Below are 18,063 nucleotides of genomic sequence, written 5' to 3' on the forward strand. Positions count from 1 at the left end.
CCAAGTGGTTGATCATTTTACATTCTCCTAAGCAGCGTATGAGATTTCAAGTCGCTCCACATTTTCACCAGTATTTGGTATGGTCAGTCTTCTTAATGTTCGTCACTCTGAAAGATATGTGTTCATTGGGGCTTTAATTTACATTTCTTTAGTGGCTCATGATGCTGAACACCTCATGTGTTCATTTGTTATTGGTGTATCTTCTTTGACGAAGTGTTAGTTTAAATCTTTTCCCATTTTAAAAACTTCTTATTTTTAAGATGGAGCTTTGAGAGTTCTTTTTATATTCTGGGCACAACCCTTTACCAGACATAAGCTTTTAAAATATTTTCTCCAAGTGTGTGGCTTGCCACATCCTTCCTTCCTTCCTTCCTTTCTTCTCTTTTTCTTTTCTTTCAAATTGACTTTATTTTTAGAGCAGTTTTGGGTTCACAGCAAACTGGAGGAGAATGTACAGAGTACTCCCTTTCCCACACATGCCTAGCCTCCTCTATTATCAACTCGCTGGCAACGGAAGGCTACATTTGTTACAACTGATGAACTACATGGACACATCAAAATTACCCAAAGGCCATAGTTCGCATTACAGCTCTTCATTTTTGATGTTATACAGTGTATGGATTTGGGTAAATATATAATGACCTGTATCCATCTTTATGACATCAGACAGAGTATTCACACTGCCTTAAAAATCTCCCGTGTTCTATTCATCTCTCTCCACCATGCCCATTCCCCAACTCCTGGAGACCACTGTCTTCCTAGTTTTGTCTCTTCCAGAATATCATGAAGTTAGGATCATACTGTATGTAGCTTTTTCACAATGGTTTGCTCGTCTGCTTTCTGATGGAAACTTTGCGGTTGTAATGTTTGTCTATTTCACTTTGATTCCATTTTGTATATGATGTGAGGTATGAATTGTTTTCAAAACTCACCCTCACTGATTTTTAAAGTTGGATGAGTTGTTTCTACAATCCCGATAAGTCAGGTATTTTTTCTCTTTTCCTGCATTGTGTTTCAATATTTAATTCTGGACTTCATTTTAGTGTAAGATATGAGCTTCTTTATTTTCTCCGCAAATTGTTAAAACACTAATATTCTGCTGTCTCAGTCCCCCAGGGCTCCATGCTCAGTGGGGGGTCTGCTTGAGATTCTCTCCCTCTGTCTTCCCCCACTCCTTCACTCTCAAATAAATAAATAAATCTTAAAAAAATTAAGAATTATTTTATCTAGAAATCAGTCTCTGTCTCTCCTCTCCCAAAGTTATTTCCAATAGAATTTTGGTTGGCATAAATAAATAACTTCAGAATACTTGATCTCTCTTTTAGGAGTATGGTATATCATTTCAGCTTTTAAAAGTTTTCTTTTATATCTCTCATTAAAGTGACAGGTCACTAAATGCTTGTGATTTCTTTTCCTCTGTGACCGCAATAGAATTTAACACCGGTGACAATCTCTTCTTTGGGGAAATTTGTCCCAGAGAAGATAAATGTTCTTCTTACAACTTTATCCTGGTCCCTCTTTCTTTCTTTCTTTTTTTTTTTTTTTTTTAAATTCAAGAGGCCTCAGATTGTTGATTGTTTTATTTTTTTTAAAGGATTTCATTTATTTATTTGACAGAGAGAGATCATAAGTAGGCGAGAGGCAGGCAGAGAGAGAGGAGAAAACAGGCTCCCCGCTGAGCCCGATGCGGGCCTCGATCCCAGGACCCTGGGATCATGACCTGAGCCGAAGGTAGAGGCTTTAACTCACTGAGTCACCAAGGCACCCCTGGTCCCTCTTTCTTATGCCTTCCCAACTGGAAACTCTGATATTCATTAAGATACCCTCTTTCTCTTTGCAGTCTCCCTTCATGGATTTTTCTCTATGCAGAGAACCCATGCACTATCACTTAACCAGAATCTCTTTCCAGAGCTCCTGCCTAATCATTTTTGCATTCAGACCTTGCCAGAAAGCAGCAACCCTGCTCTGGATGCACTGTACAATGACCCTGACCTCTTATCTGTTCCATATCCATTAGTTTGGAGTTCTTCAATGTACTCACATCAGTCAAGCTGCAACAAACCATCCAGAAGAATTTATTGTATTTGTTATCCTCCTATAAATATTGGTGTTTTAACAAGGAATCCTTGTTTTAGTTTCCCTGATTCTTCCAGAATTGAATAATCCTCCAAGGAACTTTTTAATAGTGCTGTAGGCAGGCAGGGACTGTATGTAGGTGCTGACAATATTTTCATCACTTCCCTCATTCTAGCTCTGTATCAGTCGAGACCAATCAGGAGATGGAAACGCCTTAGTAATTTGAACAGGAAAGTTTAAGATAAAGAGTGATTAACTACAACCGAGCATTGCAGTGACAAAGGATGGGCTGGTCAGAAATGAAGAGCATGCGTGCTAGAAGTGCTCTGCTATGAGATTGCATAAGGGGGCTGGCCAGGGAGAGCTGCTGGCCGCTGGGTGCCACTGAGCACAGTGCATTGCAGAAAGCAGAGGCTACCTGTGCTAGAGGAGTTTAGGGCCGGAGAAGCTGTGGCAAGAGTCTCTAGGAAGACACACACTAGAAGCAGGAAGCTGGCTGCTCCTTCTTACAATGTCATTCTAATGCCCTCTACTGACAAAGCTTAACAACCTGTTGGTAGGCAAAAGGAGATCTTTTAAAGGATCCACCCATTTTTTCACAGAACAGCCAAAAAGGGTGAATGTGACATTGAGAAGTTATAAGCTCACATCTATCATGGGTATGTTTATACAAATGCTCGTAGAGGGGCACCTGGGTGGCTCAGTCACTTAAGCATTGGACGGAGTCTTGATTTTGGCTCAAGGCATGATCTAAGGGTCGTGAGGTCCAGCCCCACTTCATGCTGAACATGGAGCCTGCTTAGGATTCTCTCTCTCTCCCTCTCTCTCTCTCTCCCTCTGCCCCTTGTCCCTCCCACTCTTAAAAACAAATGCTCATATAAATGTCTAGGTGACTTTGGTTATTTCCACCATTCCTGGACATTCTATTTGCAAAACTTTCAATTATCTTAGTTCATTGTAAGGACATAGATTTCTTTTTTTCTAATTTATGTATTCCAGTGCTTGCCAGAAATTTCCATTGTCTGTTCTCTGCACATACGTGTTAAACGTCAAGGGCAACAGTCTGAGTAGGCAATATAGCTCAGTGGTTGAACAGACCCTGGAGCAGACACACTACTCAGGTTTGAACACGATTCTGCCACTTGCTGGCTGTGACCTTGACCAAGTTCTCCATCTATGGTGTGCCTCAGCTCCCTCATCTTTATGATAGGAACAATAGTACCTACCACACTGGTGAAGATTAAGTGCATTAACACGGGAATCTCCCACCTAACAGTAGCAATCCCCTTCTGAAAATCAGATTTCTGCATGTAAATCTGGAAACTATTTTTTAAAAGGACAAAAATGAATGAATGATAATCAACCAATTCTACCTTTCCAGCAATTCCTTAAATTACAGCTAAACATAGTAACTGTCTACTTATGAATAAGCTATCATTTTTTTTTTTTTTTTTTTTTTTTTTTTTTTAAGAGGGAGAAGTGGGTGGAGTGGGGGAGTGACAGAGGGAAAGATAAAGTATCCCAAGCAGAGCCTGATCCTGGGCTGAATCTCGCCCCTCTGAGGTCATGATCTGAGTCCCTACCAAGAGCCCTACACTTAACAGACTAAGCCACCCAGACTCTCCAAAATAAGCCATCATATTAAGATGTCAAATGCTTAGAATACCACTCCTGATCTTCAATAATATTAACAAATGGTACCTTCTATGCCAGAGAGCCTTCTTGCCACTGTCATCATTTTTCTCTCTAACATTTGTTTCTTCTCTACAGTTTTCTTCAATGCCTTCCCAACTTTGTTTTTGAACTCCGTGTAGAACACTAGGCCAAAACAAAGGTTAAGTAGGAAAGTCAGCAGGGCACAGGTTCAACACTAAGTGGCGAGGGAAGATGGACACTGAGCAGGACTGGGAGAATCCAGGCCCCTGCAATGTCCCAGGGGGCATCCCCAGACATACTTCTTGCACTGACAAGAGCTGCACTTTTCAAAAGCTGGAATTTGATCTTTACCGATTGTATTTGCAATGTAACTTTTCCCGCACTGTTAAAAACAGGACAGTTGTTTTGTTTTAAAATATAGAGTTGTGCTCGCTTTGGCAGCACATATACTAAAATGTACTGAGTTTGGCTTATGTAAATATACCCCCCCCCCCCAAACAATAGCTGGAATGTGTGGGATTGAGAAATCCGTACTCTCTTACAGATTTTAGGTTATTAAAAACCAAGAAACATTCTACCAGGAAAACATCAAGCTGAAGGAAAGCCTTTAGAATTCGTCCGGCCGACAGAACAGGATGTATAAAGGTTTGCTGTATTGGGAGTCTGACTTACTAACTTCGCTAATCGCTTATTGTCCTTCATTCATTCACTCCTTCCAAGATTGTTTTCTGATCTCCTGCTCTGGACCAGCTTTGCCAGCCTCGGGGACGGTGGAGGGACGAATGAGATCTGGTCCTACTTTCAAGGAGTCAACAAGTGAGGAGGAAAACGGTAGGGCCAGATTGCGGTAGCTGCCCGAAGGGTTGCCTCAGGGAGAAGCCGCCCTGCGGGCAGGAGCGCCGCGCGGCAGCCCGAGATCCGCACCCCAGGTCGGCCCCGCGCGGCCGGAGCCCGCCAGGTCCCGGCCAGACGCTCTCCGCTTCGCGATCGCACGCCAGGAAAGGGTTAATCAGAGGGCGTTTACGTGATCCAGTGCTTGAGAAAGATCGTGTGTGTCGCGTGTGTCGTGACTCTTTGGACTTTGCTACTTGGGGAGAGAGGATGACACTCCCGTACCCTTCCCGACGCGGCGCCCGCTCTCCCGGCCGCCCGGCTGCACGGGCGAGTCGGGGACCTCGGACGAGCTCCCGGAACCCACACCCGGAAACGCGGCCCGGAAGGGAAGCGGCCACAGGGAGACCAGCAAAGGGGACCTCTCCGGTTTGCGGCAGCGGTCCAAGGGCCAGGGCGAGCTGGAAGAGGGGTCGTCTGAGAACGTACAGTCACTCCTCTCCCCGCCCCCGGAGCGGACTCCGGTAAAGACTCGCCGGACCCCGCCGACCTCCCGCCGATGCGCAGTCCGAGGCTAGATGGCCCCGCCCCGGAACCTTGTGTCGCCGGAACTGAAGGCCGAGGTCCTGTGGTGAGCACCGGGCGCAACGCTTCCGGGCGCTTCCGCAGAGGAAACATGGCCGCGGCCGTGGGGGGCCCACGTGTGGGTGCAGGGAAAAAGCTGAAAAATTCGCTGAAGAAGAAGAAGAAGATGAAAATGGTAGCCAGGGCAGTAGCTTCGGAGTTGGAAGATGAGGGCAAAGACGCTGCCGACAGTGGAGGTAACGGACTAGGATTAAGCTTTGGCTGCTGAAAAGAAAAGCCGGATTGGATTCGCGGAAAGTAGGGAATGCGACGGACTTCGGGGCTAGTTTCATTTTGGGGGTCATGGAAGGAGCGACTTTGGCCCAGTGAGAATGGCTGGAGGTGGTGTTTAGGGAAGGGGCGCTTTTATTAGGCCTTTTTCACCGTCACTGTTACTGATGAAAAGGGATGAAACTGGTGCTGCTGACAACAGGAAAAAGGTTACAATGATAGAGGCAGAATGAGGCGGGGTTATTTAAAATGACAAGGGTGGGAAAGGTTTCTTAGGAAACCAGGAGCAAAAGGCCGAAAGAGCTAAGAGGAAGATGGGTGGTGTGTTTGACTTTTCTCGTGTGGTAGGTGCCTGACTCTGGGAGTTAGAGACCTGATGGCAGTAAATGAAAGAAGAGGATGTGGTTAAAGTAGAACAAAAGTATCACTTGATCTCCCAGAGACGCCTGTTAAAGGAAGGGAAGATACTTTGTGATCGTCGCTTAAATCATATGAGTCCCTCAGATCCTAGGAGAGTTATCTGCTCAAGCTGGTCCAGTGGCTTCGCATCTCAGAATAACATCCAGAATCCGTAGACTGTATGATGTAGCTTAGGTCGGGTTTTTAGGTCTCATACTTTCTACTCTGCCCCCTCCTGACTACTATGCCCATCAATGTCTAGCCACATTGATATCCTTGGGCTCGCACACAAGGGTTTCATCACTTGTTGGCTTCACTGCCTAGATTATTTTTCAAATGCTCGCATGGCTGTAAAAGTAGTTATTACAGTTATGGTCCAGTTAAAATGGTAAGAATGGAAACAAATCCATATCCTGTAGAACCCAGCTTAGGCATCGCTTCCTTCTGTCTTATGCATATTACTCATAGTATGCTATGTTATTATTTTATTTTAACGTGTCTTTCACCTTATAGATTCCCCAGATGCTGGAACTATGTCTTATTTACTTTCATAGGGCCTTCCTTTTTAGTTTTTAGTATTGAGTAAATTTAGTACTGAGTGTTGAGTAAATTTTCTTGCTGAATAAATGAATGAGGTGGCATTTCATCTAGTCCTTGGAGGGGTGAATAATTTTTTGTTTGAGGGTGGAGAAGACAGTTTTCTTAGACATACAGGGGAAAGCACAAACAGTGGCGTGCAGTCTCTTAAAATGCGCGGGCTGTTTAGGGCACAACGAATTGTCTGCTGTGGCTCTAGCTTCCAAAGAAGTTATAGAAGTGAAACCGGAACAGAGGATAAAGCCAGATTGTAAAGAGTCTTGTGTGCCATATGAAGGAGATTGGCTTCTCCATTTGTAGGCAGTAGGGAACAGTTGAGAACTTTGAAAGAAGAGAGGGACACCTGTTTATAAATACCACTGCTGACTGTATGTCAATTGACAGAGAATGCCAGAACTGTTGGTGGGCAGTGGCAAAACTGTGGTAGAGCTGGCACCAGTACAGTGAAGAGACAGAAGGGCTCCACTTGAAATGTTTTTCAGAAGGAAAACATTCAGTCTTCCAAATAACCAACTTACAAAAAAACTCATAGCACCATAAATTTTGGATGTGCTCTACTGTTAGAGGAATTGGATAATAATAGCTATATCTTTTGAGCTTTAGTATGTTCTGTATACTGTTCCAAGCTCCTCATTCATATGTGTGTCATTTCTTTTAATTCTGACAACAACCCTATGAGATTGATGCTGTTATTCTCATTTTACTTATGGGAAGCTGAGGTCCAAAACGGTTATGACTTGCTCACCCAATACATAAGCTGATCAGCAAGTTGATAAATGACACAGCCATTACTGAAGTTTGGCTGTAGCACCTGTACTCTTGATCCCTCCCCTTTTTCTCTTTACTTTCTTATCTGTATCCTTTAGGTTTTGACTTAATTGTCTCTATCCACGTTTTCCTTCAGGATTTAGACTGTACCTCTGTGACAGATAAATTATAAAGGGCCTCTTATTTAATAAATTCAATAATGTAGGTCCGTTGGTTATAAGATGGGGCATCCTCCTTTTGCTTAATTCAGAATTTGTTATTTAATATCTGAATCTGCTATTTTCCTCTTATGAAATCAGTTATTTCTGGAAAGGCGACCAGCGGAAACAGCTTTTGTAGTTCAGAATTTGTGTATATGTGGCCTTGGCAGAACTAATAAGTTTTCAGGAATTTCAGAGAATGGATGCTGAGAAACTATAAAGATTAAATCTGGTTCAAACACATCAATGAATCAGTTTGCAAATTATAAGTTTATTATTATAGTGAAGTGTACTAGCTTGTTTTATCAGGAAATTGAATCAGAGACTTCTCTTTGAATTTCAATTGGATCCTAAAAATTGATAAGGATGTACCTTGTCATATGAACATTTGAGAGCAAATTCTTTCAGCAAAATACTACTTATATTTCATAGAAAACACACAGGTTAAACACATGCATTGTTTGAACTTTTGCTCCTTGCTTTAATTATATAAGAAAGATAGAAAATGATGCCTTTATGAGTGTAAGACTCTCAAGTAGTGTTGGTCAGACGTCGCATAAATTTCCTAGTTCTTAGGATGCCTGGTTAGTTCAGTCGGTTGTGTCTGCCTTCGAGTCAGGTCATGATCCCAGGGTCCTGGGATGCAACCCCACATCGGGCTCCTTGGTCAGCAGGAGACCTGCTTCTCTGACTTCCACTCCCCCTGCTTATGAGCTATCTCTCTCTCTCTGACAAATAAATGAATTTTTAAAGAAGGAAATTTCCTAGTTCTGTTAAGAAAAACTTTGTCAGCTTTACTAACAGCTGTACCAGAATTTGGCGTAGAACTTGATACATGGTATAGTACTAGATGTCCATTAACCATTCCAACCAAATTGGAAACTGCTCTTTCCAATTTAACCAATTAATTTTTAATGGTTAATTTTCATTTAACCATTCCAACCAAATTGGAAACTGCTCTTAATGTGATTTTTACATTTTTCTCATGTATTAAGGTATTGTTGAGGGTAAACTTAACAGAACTTGTATATAATGTAAACTTACACGATAGTGAAATGGTTCAGACTGAATTTTAGTAAATTGTAATACTTTTCAGTAGGGTTTGAAATTTGGTCATAATAGTATCGCAAGTGATCACAAATCAGATATGTGGAAGGTAAAATGCTACAGTCGGCATTTTAAGTAACAGATAAATATCGGGCATTATGAAGGGGATGATGACACCCCTATCTCAGTCAATATTGAACTGCTCAGATTTATTGAATTGATACCTTGTTGCAGGTTTTGATACAAAATATAATTGGTTCTTAAGATTTTGTTCATTTATTTGACAGAGAGAAAGAGAGAGCATGCAAGCAGCGGGTGCGGCAGGGAGAGGGAGAAGCAGGCTCCCCAGTGCACAGAGAGCCTGTGTGGGGCTTGATCCCAGGACCCTGGGATGGTGCATAACCTGAGTGGAAGGCAGACATTTAACCGACTGAGCCACCCAGGTGCCCCTAAAGTTTGTATTCTTAAAACACATACAAGCACACATAGCCTCCCTAGTCAGTAAATCAACTCAGGTGAGGAAGGAAAAACTGGTTGATGGTATCCAGTACTATGGAGAAGTTGTTGATAACCTCTACCTCTGAGTTATCCTTGAATTACTCAGATTTATTGAATTGATGCAGCCTTGAAGGTTTAGACACAATGCTAACTGTATACTTAAGCTTGTAGTCTTTAAAAAAATAATCTTCTGTAGTCAGTAAATTAGCCCAAGTGGAAAAAGCCTTGGTCATTATCCAGTGCCATGATGTGATCAACCCTTCTCTCATAGCACGTGCCTGTAGGACTGTATACTGGTAGAGAAGAATGGTGGTTTCATGTTTTCTTGAATTGTTCTGTTCACACACATGAAAAATGGCCATGTGCTTCTAACGGAAGACTTGATAACAATCCAGTTTAGAAGGTCCTAGGAGCTATTGCTTCGTTTTTGATAAACTACAAAGCTGTATTTTAGATATAATAATAACCCAGCAGATAAATGTGCTTTTTATCAAACTCTAGCTTATGGCCTCTTTCATCATTTAAGTTACTTAAAATAGCAAAGGAACATGTCTAAGAAATGAAATAAATCATAGGCACTTGAATGGTTTAGCACTTTATAGGACAGACTCAGGAAGGAGATTACTTTCAGGCTTTGTGCTTTGGCTTGTCTAGATGGCACATGTAATCACATCTTTTAATTTGTCTCAGAGCAGCACTTTTTCATTTCGATTATTTTTATGAAAAGTTGGGGTGACTTCATTTTTTCCCAAAACTAAATGCCTTTTAGAAAAAATTTAAAACAAATTTTGAATATTCTAAATTTATTTTATATATATATATATATTTTAAGATGTATTTATTTAGGGGTGTTTGTGTGGCTTAGTCAGTTAAGTGTCTGACTTCGGCTTAAGTCGTGATCCCAAGGTTCTGGGATCAAGCCTCATGTTGGGCTCTCTGCTTGGCAGGGAGCCTGCTTCTGCTGCTGCCCTTGCTTGTGCTCAGGCTCTCTCTCTGTGTCAAATAAAATCTTTAAAAAAAAAAAAAAAAAGATAGGGGCACCTGGGTGGCTCAGTGGGTTAAAGCCTCTGCCTTCACCTCAGGTCATGATCCCAGGGTCCTGGGATCAAGCCCCATATCGGGCTCTCTGCTCAGCGGGGAACCTGCTTCCTCCTCTCTCTCTTCCTGCCTCTCTGCCTACTTGTGATCTCTGTCAAATAAAATGAATAAAATTTAAAAACAAAACAAACAAACAAAAAACACAGTAGCTTGCTCTGAATGAGTGTTAGCTAGGTAGTACTGTCAGTATTTTAGAGTACTTTGAGAAGTTGTGGGACATGGGGCACCTCACTGACTCGGTCGGTAGAGCGAGGCACCCTTGATCTTGGGGTCATGTATTTAAGCCCCACACTGAATGTAGAGCTTACTTTACAAAAGAGAAACAAGTTGTAGTGCAGTGACATTGATGACTTCTAAAGTCAAGTCCAAGGTAGCCTGCCTGCACTTAATTCCTGGGCACATGCGCTATAGGCTCTATCCCGGACCGCAGACAAAGTTACAGTGGAATTGAAATCCCTTTTACCCACTCTTTTTTTGGCATCTTTCTTTAGTGTTTTGTGATCTCCCATCCCTGGTCTGTCTTCTAGGTTCTCAGCATTCTTGTTTGTCCACTGGTAACTCTCCATTATTTATTTCATGTCTACCGTGTACCAGGTCTGTGTTAAGTGCTTTTCATGTGTTACCTGATTTAATCATGGTAACAACCCAGTGAGGTAGGTATTTTTCATGCCTATTTTGCTACAAGGAAACTGAGACAAAGCAGAGTCAGGTAACTCACCCCAGTTAATACTGTTGGAAAGTAGTGGACTAAGACATAATGCCACATCTGTCTGATTTTATAATCTGAGTTCTTCACCCCTGTGCTGTAACTAGCTGGTCATCTAAAGCTTCCCATCCAGCACCTCCCACATCCTGAAGATTCCAGCTACCAGACGTATTCCTTCCTTGTTCATTTCTCCTCCACAACCACATTAAAATTCTTATCATGTGTGTCTCTGTGTGTAGTATGTAATCAGCACTTAAATGTTTACTATGGGATAGGCACTCTCCAGGAACTTTAATATATATTAATACATTTAAGTATCACAAAACCACAATGAAATCAATACTATTTTATTGCTATTTTTACAGATGGGGATTTTGTATCTGGAGGTAAGATTGAATTCAGGCAGCCTGACTTCTGTGTTCGTACTCTTTACTACTACTAACTGATCTCTACCAAGTTTTTATGAGGAATTCTGTTTGATTTAGAGTAATTCTAAAGGTGTGAAGTAGGTTGAATGTTAACCAGTAACCTTAATGCTCCCAGATGGTATTTGTATTTTAAAAGAACAACCTTCTTAATCCAATAGAGAAGCTTTTTAAAAGTAAGGGCCCAAGGTAAGTACCAAGAGAGAAAAGCACTAGCAGTTTGGCCTCTTACTGGAAACATACACCTATAGCATTGTAATTTTAAACCACTTGGTTTTAATTTGGGGGTTAATGTGCATATTTTATTTCTTGGGTAGTAAATCAGACCAGCTTTTTTATAAAGCAGCGAGCTTTTTAGACTCAGTTTTTACTATCCAGTTTCTAGATCCAGTTTCAGCCAGTCTGAACTTCTTGTCATTTCATAAACATCTCACTTTCTTTCACATTCCCATGCCTTTGGACATACTGGTTTATTCGGCCTGGAATGCCCATCGTGATGATGATTATCGTAATTTTAATTTTTATGCAGGGCATTGACTCAGTCAGATCTAGGGAGTTTCTGTTCCAGATTTAGTGATCATACCCCCTGCCTTTTTCAGTTCACCTGGGTTGTGGAATCTTACTCTTGGGCTCCTCCCGTCTCTTGTCATTCAAACCCTTGCTTTACCTAGGAAGCAACTTTAATATAAATATTAAAAGATACCCCCAAACAGTCACCCTTTCTTTGTTGCCTTTTTTTTTTTTTAAAGAAGAGCACTTAGGGCGCCTGGGTGGCTCAGTGGGTTAAGCCGCTGCCTTCGGCTCAGGTCATGATCTCGGGGTCCTGGGATGGAGTCCCGCATAGGGCTCTCTGCTCAGCAGGGAGCCTGCTTCCCTCTCTCTCTCTCTCTGCCTGCCTCTCCATCTACTTGTGATTTCTCTCTGTCAAATTAATAAATAAAATCTTTAAAAAAAAAAAAAAGAAGAGGCACTTAGAATTTTGCATATTGTAAAACCAGTTTTGTAATCGGTTAACTGATTTATCTATCCGCTAAACATATGATATCTTCAAGGAGAGAAACCTAGACTTAGATTTTTTGTTTTTCCCTTCACCATCATTCATGTGTGTACAGTAAATATTGAAGGACTGTAAGTCTTCTTAAAACTTTATCCCTCTTTCTAGCCAACAACTAACCATATCTGGGATCAGGGACAGATGGTAAATTTGAAAGGGAGCTAGAAGTTTGGAGAAAAGGCAGTGGGAGTTGGGAAATGCCTGTGCCTACCTCAGAATCTTGGAAGTTTAACCCTGTCCTGCCAGTGTGGTAGCTGGTAGCCACTAGCTGCCTGTACCCTGATATCAAGAGTCAGCCATTTAACGGACTGAGCCATCCACGTGCCCCCACATGGAGCTTTTTAAATTTAAAGTAATCAGAATGAAAAATCAAGTTCCTCGGTTGTACTAGCTGCATTTGAAGTACTCAGTAGCCTCTGATGCCCAGTGGCTCGGAGGCAGCTTTGATAATAGAACATTTCCATAAATGTGGAAAGTTATATTGGAACCTTTAGTTATTCCAGTAAGTGTTCTTTGTAGCCCTTCCTTAATTTCCAGATTCTAAAAATAGAATGCAAACTTAGGGTTTAATGTTAAAGATAGCAGAAGGCTTCAAAGGAATTTTGTACTTATCTGGTGCCCCTAGATACATGCACTTAACTTATGTTATTAAAGATCAGTCAAAAAATTTTTAAAGATCTCATCTTCATAGGATACAGTAAAATTTTAAGAACCAGTTCTGCTTTCTGATTTGTTTTATCTTTGGTATCCTAGGAGTAAATCCTGCTTTTTAATATGCTGGAGGACCTCATTACATTGGCATTTTTTTATTTATATAAAACATGATCATTTCCATTTGTAGTGAATGCCAGACACCTCTGAGCTAGAACTTCTTTAAAAAAAAAAAATCAAATAAAAATGATCAATTTAGTGGATTCTTTTTGAATTTGTTAAATTGGTTTATATGTGTTGTATGAAATGGTGTTACAAGGCTTTTCACGGATTTATTGTGTGCCTATAATAGGCGTACTGTGGTAGTCAATCTGGATAAGAAACAAACCAAGAGAAAGAGCCAAAGTTTGTAAGCAGAGAATTGGGATAGCTCCTACAGCCCTAAAGTCTTGTGGCAGCCTTTGCAGTGCAACTGAGGTCAGATTGTTGCCGTCTGTACGAATGCATCAGGACAAAACACTAGATGTCAGTATTGTAGTTTTTACATGTTACTGTGGGCTGGTAGAACATTCTGTTTTTAATCACCCAAGTATTCTTCATTCACACAGACATTTAAGCGCTTTCTGCCTCTTTACGTTTAAATAAATTCTTATTAGAAGAAGCACTTGTCAGATAATTGTGTATTTTGTTATTAATACCTATGAAATGCTACTGGCTCTGAGGAATAAAACATGTAAAATATTAACATCTTTATTTTCCAGGTAATTACATTCTCCAAACTTTGCTTCTCAGTGTACTTTCTAGGAACAGTGGTCCCAGGAGATGCTTCTGAGGGAAAAATTGTGTGACTCTGAAATCTGGTGTATAAGTAGACCCTTAGTTTCATTGAATTGGATGATGGTGCTAACAGCTTTTGTTTGGCAAAATCTAGATACTTTTAAAAATACTTCGTAAATAATAAAGTTCTTAAATCACCTGTATGTGCATGTCAAAGCCTAGAATCCCATGTCCTCAGATTTCTTAAATTTACCCAGTGGGCAGCATGTAGAGGAAGCTTCAAATTAAATATGTGGCAAATGAGTCTCTATTTAAAACTTTGTTTCTCTTTATTGAGAAATGTGTAGGGACACCTGGGTGGCTCAGTCAGTTGGGCATCTGCCTTTGGCTTGAGTCATGGTCCTGGGGTCCTGGAATCAAGTCCTGTGTCGGGCTCCTTGCTAGGCGGGGAGCCTGCTTCTCCCTCTGCTTGCCTCTCCCTCTGCCTCCTGTTCCCCCTGCTTGTGCTCTCGCTCTCTGATAAATAAATAAATAAAATCTTTAAAAAAAAGAGAGAGAAAAAAGAAATGTGCAGCACATTAGGGCAGTGGAATTACTGATAAGTTCCTTTATTATTTCCTTTACTTTTTGATAACACTGGCACACTTTGAAGATACTTTTCCTTACTTGTTTGAGGTTCATTTTTTTTTTACATCTGTAAAATGTTTTGTTTATATTTTTATTTGCTGTTTTCGAAGGTTATAAATTTTTATCTTAAATGTATTAAGTATTTATTTTTACATCTTTTGCATTTCATGAATTTCCAACACTTAAGTGAAAGCATTGTGCAAAAGTAATGGCAAAATTGCAGGTGTTATAATGACTAGCTAAGTGGGACCTTTCTGGCAGTTCTCTCTTACTTCATGGCTTATGGTCGAGAGACGAGAGAGGATCACTCAGACATTAACAGGCCGCTGTACATTCAGCTCCTTTCATTTTGGTCATGACAATAAGCTGAATTAAGAGGGGAAAAAAGACTAAGGTGTTATCTGAAATCAGAATATGCACATTTTCTTGAAATGACTTAAGGAAGAAAGGGGTCTTAGAGCTGAGGAGTAGGCACATTATTTTGAAGTAACAACAAAGGACAATCCGACTTCTCAAGTAGAAGGAGAAGTTCTGGTTGTGACGCTCGGCTATGAATGCGCACATGGACCCAGCGCACACTTCTGAAATGCAATGCTTTGTTCACTCCTCTTCTGCTTATTAAGGAACATTCTGAGTTTCTAAGCTACTGGATGATTTTCTCTTTTGAAGTATTTCCTAGTAAGTTACACTGGCTTCTGAAGAACAGAAAACAGAAGCTGCCCAGAAGGCTGTGGATCATATAGATGTCTGCAGATTGTGCTGGCTGCTTGTGCTCTTGTTAGTAAAGTTCGGTGAACTTCAGAAGTTGAGAAAGGCCACAAAACGTAAACTATAAAAGCTTCACAATGAGTTCGTTTTCAAGTAAGGCCACCAACTAGACTCTTACTTCTGTCAAGCCGCTGATCCCAGCTCTTTGAACCTTATAAGATGAACTAGCTAGCAAATATCCTGTACATGCTTCTTTCGGAGGTTGTGCAGGATACAATTCCAACAGTACACTTTTGTGTCTACAGCTCAGAACTTGATACTGTCATTTGGTCACCCAGCAGTGCAATTGAATCTTCAGTCTCTTGGGCGGATATTACTTTATTAGATCATTTTTTGGAAATGTTTTAAACATCTAATTTCATAATGTTATATGCAAATTCTATGAAAGGAGGCTGGTGGTTTTGTTCTGTTTTGTTTTGTTTTTTAGACTTTCCTACACACTAATTCAGAATTTTAAATATCTGGGTCAAATCCCCAGAGAGGTTAATCTAACTTCTCTGTACCATGGAAACATTGTTCCATTATCTTGATGGATTAAAGTTTTTTGTTAATCGTTTTTAAAATAATTTTCATTAGTCTCTTTAAGTAGTTCAATGACATGAGGAAGGCCCATGGACTTGAACACACCCTACACTGCTCCCATGTCGGCATCTGCAATAGGAGACAGTAGAAGGTGGTGTTGCCTTTTGGATTTGTTTCTGCTGCCTGGGTCCTCGGTGCTGAAGCCCATCGTGGTGGGGCCAGGTCTTTGGGGGTTGATGGCAGTAGGATGGAGGGTCCTTTTGCTCTCTGCTATGACTGCAGCTCTGGGACTTAAAAAGCCCTCTCTTGCACAAATGGAGACAGATGGAGATCTGTTAGCTTTATGATGGGTCCTGGGGATCTGGCGTGGCCTTGACAACCTGTTCCTCCAGTGCTAAAGTTTAATTTGTTTCTACTCTTAGGTTCTGTAGGAAGTTGTGAATCAGAAAAGGATCACTTTTCTTCAGATGATGAAGCAGTGGAAGCTGACAATGAAGATGAAGTTGAACCCTGTGGCAATGAAAATGAACAAACAGCTGAAGCTAGTGTTGGAACTAATGTGGGCTGGGCGGATGCCATGGCTAAAATTCTTAACAAGAAAACTCCTAAAAGTAAATCCACTATTCTGGTCAAAAACAGAGAGCTGGAAAAGGAAAAAGAAAAGTTAAAGCAAGAGAGACTAGAGAAGAGAAAACAGGTGTGTCTTACCAGTTGCTTTGTAGATTAGATTGTTTGCCTAGTCTAGCCTAGTTCTTATCTGTATCAACTTGTTCCTGGGAGTGTTGGTCCACTTAACAGTCCAGTTTTTTAATTTGCTTTTTTTTTTTTTTTTAAGATTTTATTTGTTTATTTGACAGACAGAGATCACAAGTAGACAGAGAAGCAGGAGGAGAGAGAGGAGGAGGCAGACTCCCTGCTGAGCAGAGAGCCCGATGTGGGGCTCGATCCCAGAACCCTGGGATCGTGACCTGAGCTGAAGGCAGAGGCTTTAAACCACTGAGCGACCCAGGCAACCCTTTAACTTGCTTTTTACATAGGGGTGAATAACCAAGCTTTTGTACAGAAACCTCATCTAAATTACTCCATTTAGCATGTTCATTTTTTAATCATCTAAGCAAAGAAATAGAAATTAAACTCCTGAGAAACTTGACCTTTTAAAGTCAAATAAATTATACATGTGGCAGTGATTCCTGGGCCTAAATATTTCATTCAGTTTAGCTGTCTGTATGCTAACATTATTAGATTCTGAACCAATAGAATCATGTTAGTTACTTTTTGCTAAAAACCTATTTTGTAATATGAATCTGTGAAGGTGTCCTTGTCAGGGATTGGTTGCAGTTCCAGAAATGGACTGTTTCACTGCTAGATAAACTCGAATTCATACCTTGTGTTAAATCACTCATAGAAGTTAGACGAGGACAATCTGCTGATTCAAGGCCAAAAGTTGGACTTCATTTTGCTGTTGTGTATTATAAAAATAAAGAGAAATAGTAAGGTTTTTAAATCCCTTGTACTCAATGAAGTATTTCTGTGTCTAAAATACTTAGTTAGTGAAATAAATACTATTTTCTGTGAAAATAACTTTCTGCGATCATACTGACAATATAAAAGTATTAATTTCCAAGAGGTACTTTATAGGTAAAATGAAAGAAAAATGAAATGAAAGAAAGGTAGATTTAGATTGGCATATATTTCCTTTTAAGGAATGTATTTCCTTTTAAGTTCATTATCCCCTTATCTTGTTTCAAGGTGAATTATTTTCTTCCAAATACTAGTACTCTGCAAAAGCTGTATAAAGATGGAACTTTGTAAGTGTTGCTTTTAGAAACAGTGTACTGTGCTCTTCAATATTCTTTTTACTTTAAGATAAATTTTTTCTCTAAATCTTACTGATAGCTTTTCAACTGAAAATTTGAATCATTACTATCTGGCAGAAGCTGAAGGAAGCTTTACAAATATTAGACTTCTTAATTACCGCTAGTCCCAGTGTTCTAGTGAAAGTAAGAACATTTTGAAGTCAAGAAAAAATGAGTCTCTAACTCAACTCTAGGCCAATCCTTTGAGTGCTGGAGATGATACCGTTCACATAATGGATGAAAACACACGTTGATAGCAGAAAAAGGGCATGGTCTCTACAAATGCTCTTATTACGTAATTCTGAGTAGAGTCTGTGCAGATGATCATTGTTTTTTACTGTTAAATATTTTCAGTTTCTGGAATATCTAGTACTTATTTCTAATCATAAGTTTAAAATTATACTTCAAACAGTTAAAAATTATTTTGGGATTATGCATGCCTTGGATACTACAAATAATTAAGAATTAACTGTTTTGAACGTAAAAGTAAGATTTCTAAATTCCTGCCATAATCTGATAATGAATTTCGTAACAGTTAAAGTAAATTATCTTATTTGGGGAGAAATCTATTCTTTTTAGAAAGAAGTCAGGCTAATGTATGGTGAACACAATTTGATATAACTATGATTAGACATTTTCATTAATACAAAAA

The 18,063-nt window shown here is 40.2% G+C and overlaps 1 protein-coding gene across 1 annotated transcript in view; it reads left to right on the forward strand.

The window, feature by feature from the left end:
* Positions 1–4,978: 4,978 nt before the first annotated feature.
* Positions 4,979–18,063, forward strand: part of RRP15 (ribosomal RNA processing 15 homolog) — a 42,342-nt gene continuing 29,257 nt past the window's right edge. The window contains exons 1-2 of the mRNA XM_059146756.1: positions 4,979–5,384; positions 15,978–16,252. Coding sequence (XP_059002739.1) covers positions 5,123–5,384; positions 15,978–16,252 — 537 coding nt within the window. The 5' untranslated portion in view covers positions 4,979–5,122. The remainder of the gene's footprint in view (positions 5,385–15,977; positions 16,253–18,063) is intronic.

The sequence above is a fragment of the Mustela lutreola genome, chromosome 14, assembly GCF_030435805.1.
Source record: "Mustela lutreola isolate mMusLut2 chromosome 14, mMusLut2.pri, whole genome shotgun sequence".
Taxonomy (NCBI): Eukaryota; Metazoa; Chordata; class Mammalia; order Carnivora; family Mustelidae; genus Mustela; species Mustela lutreola.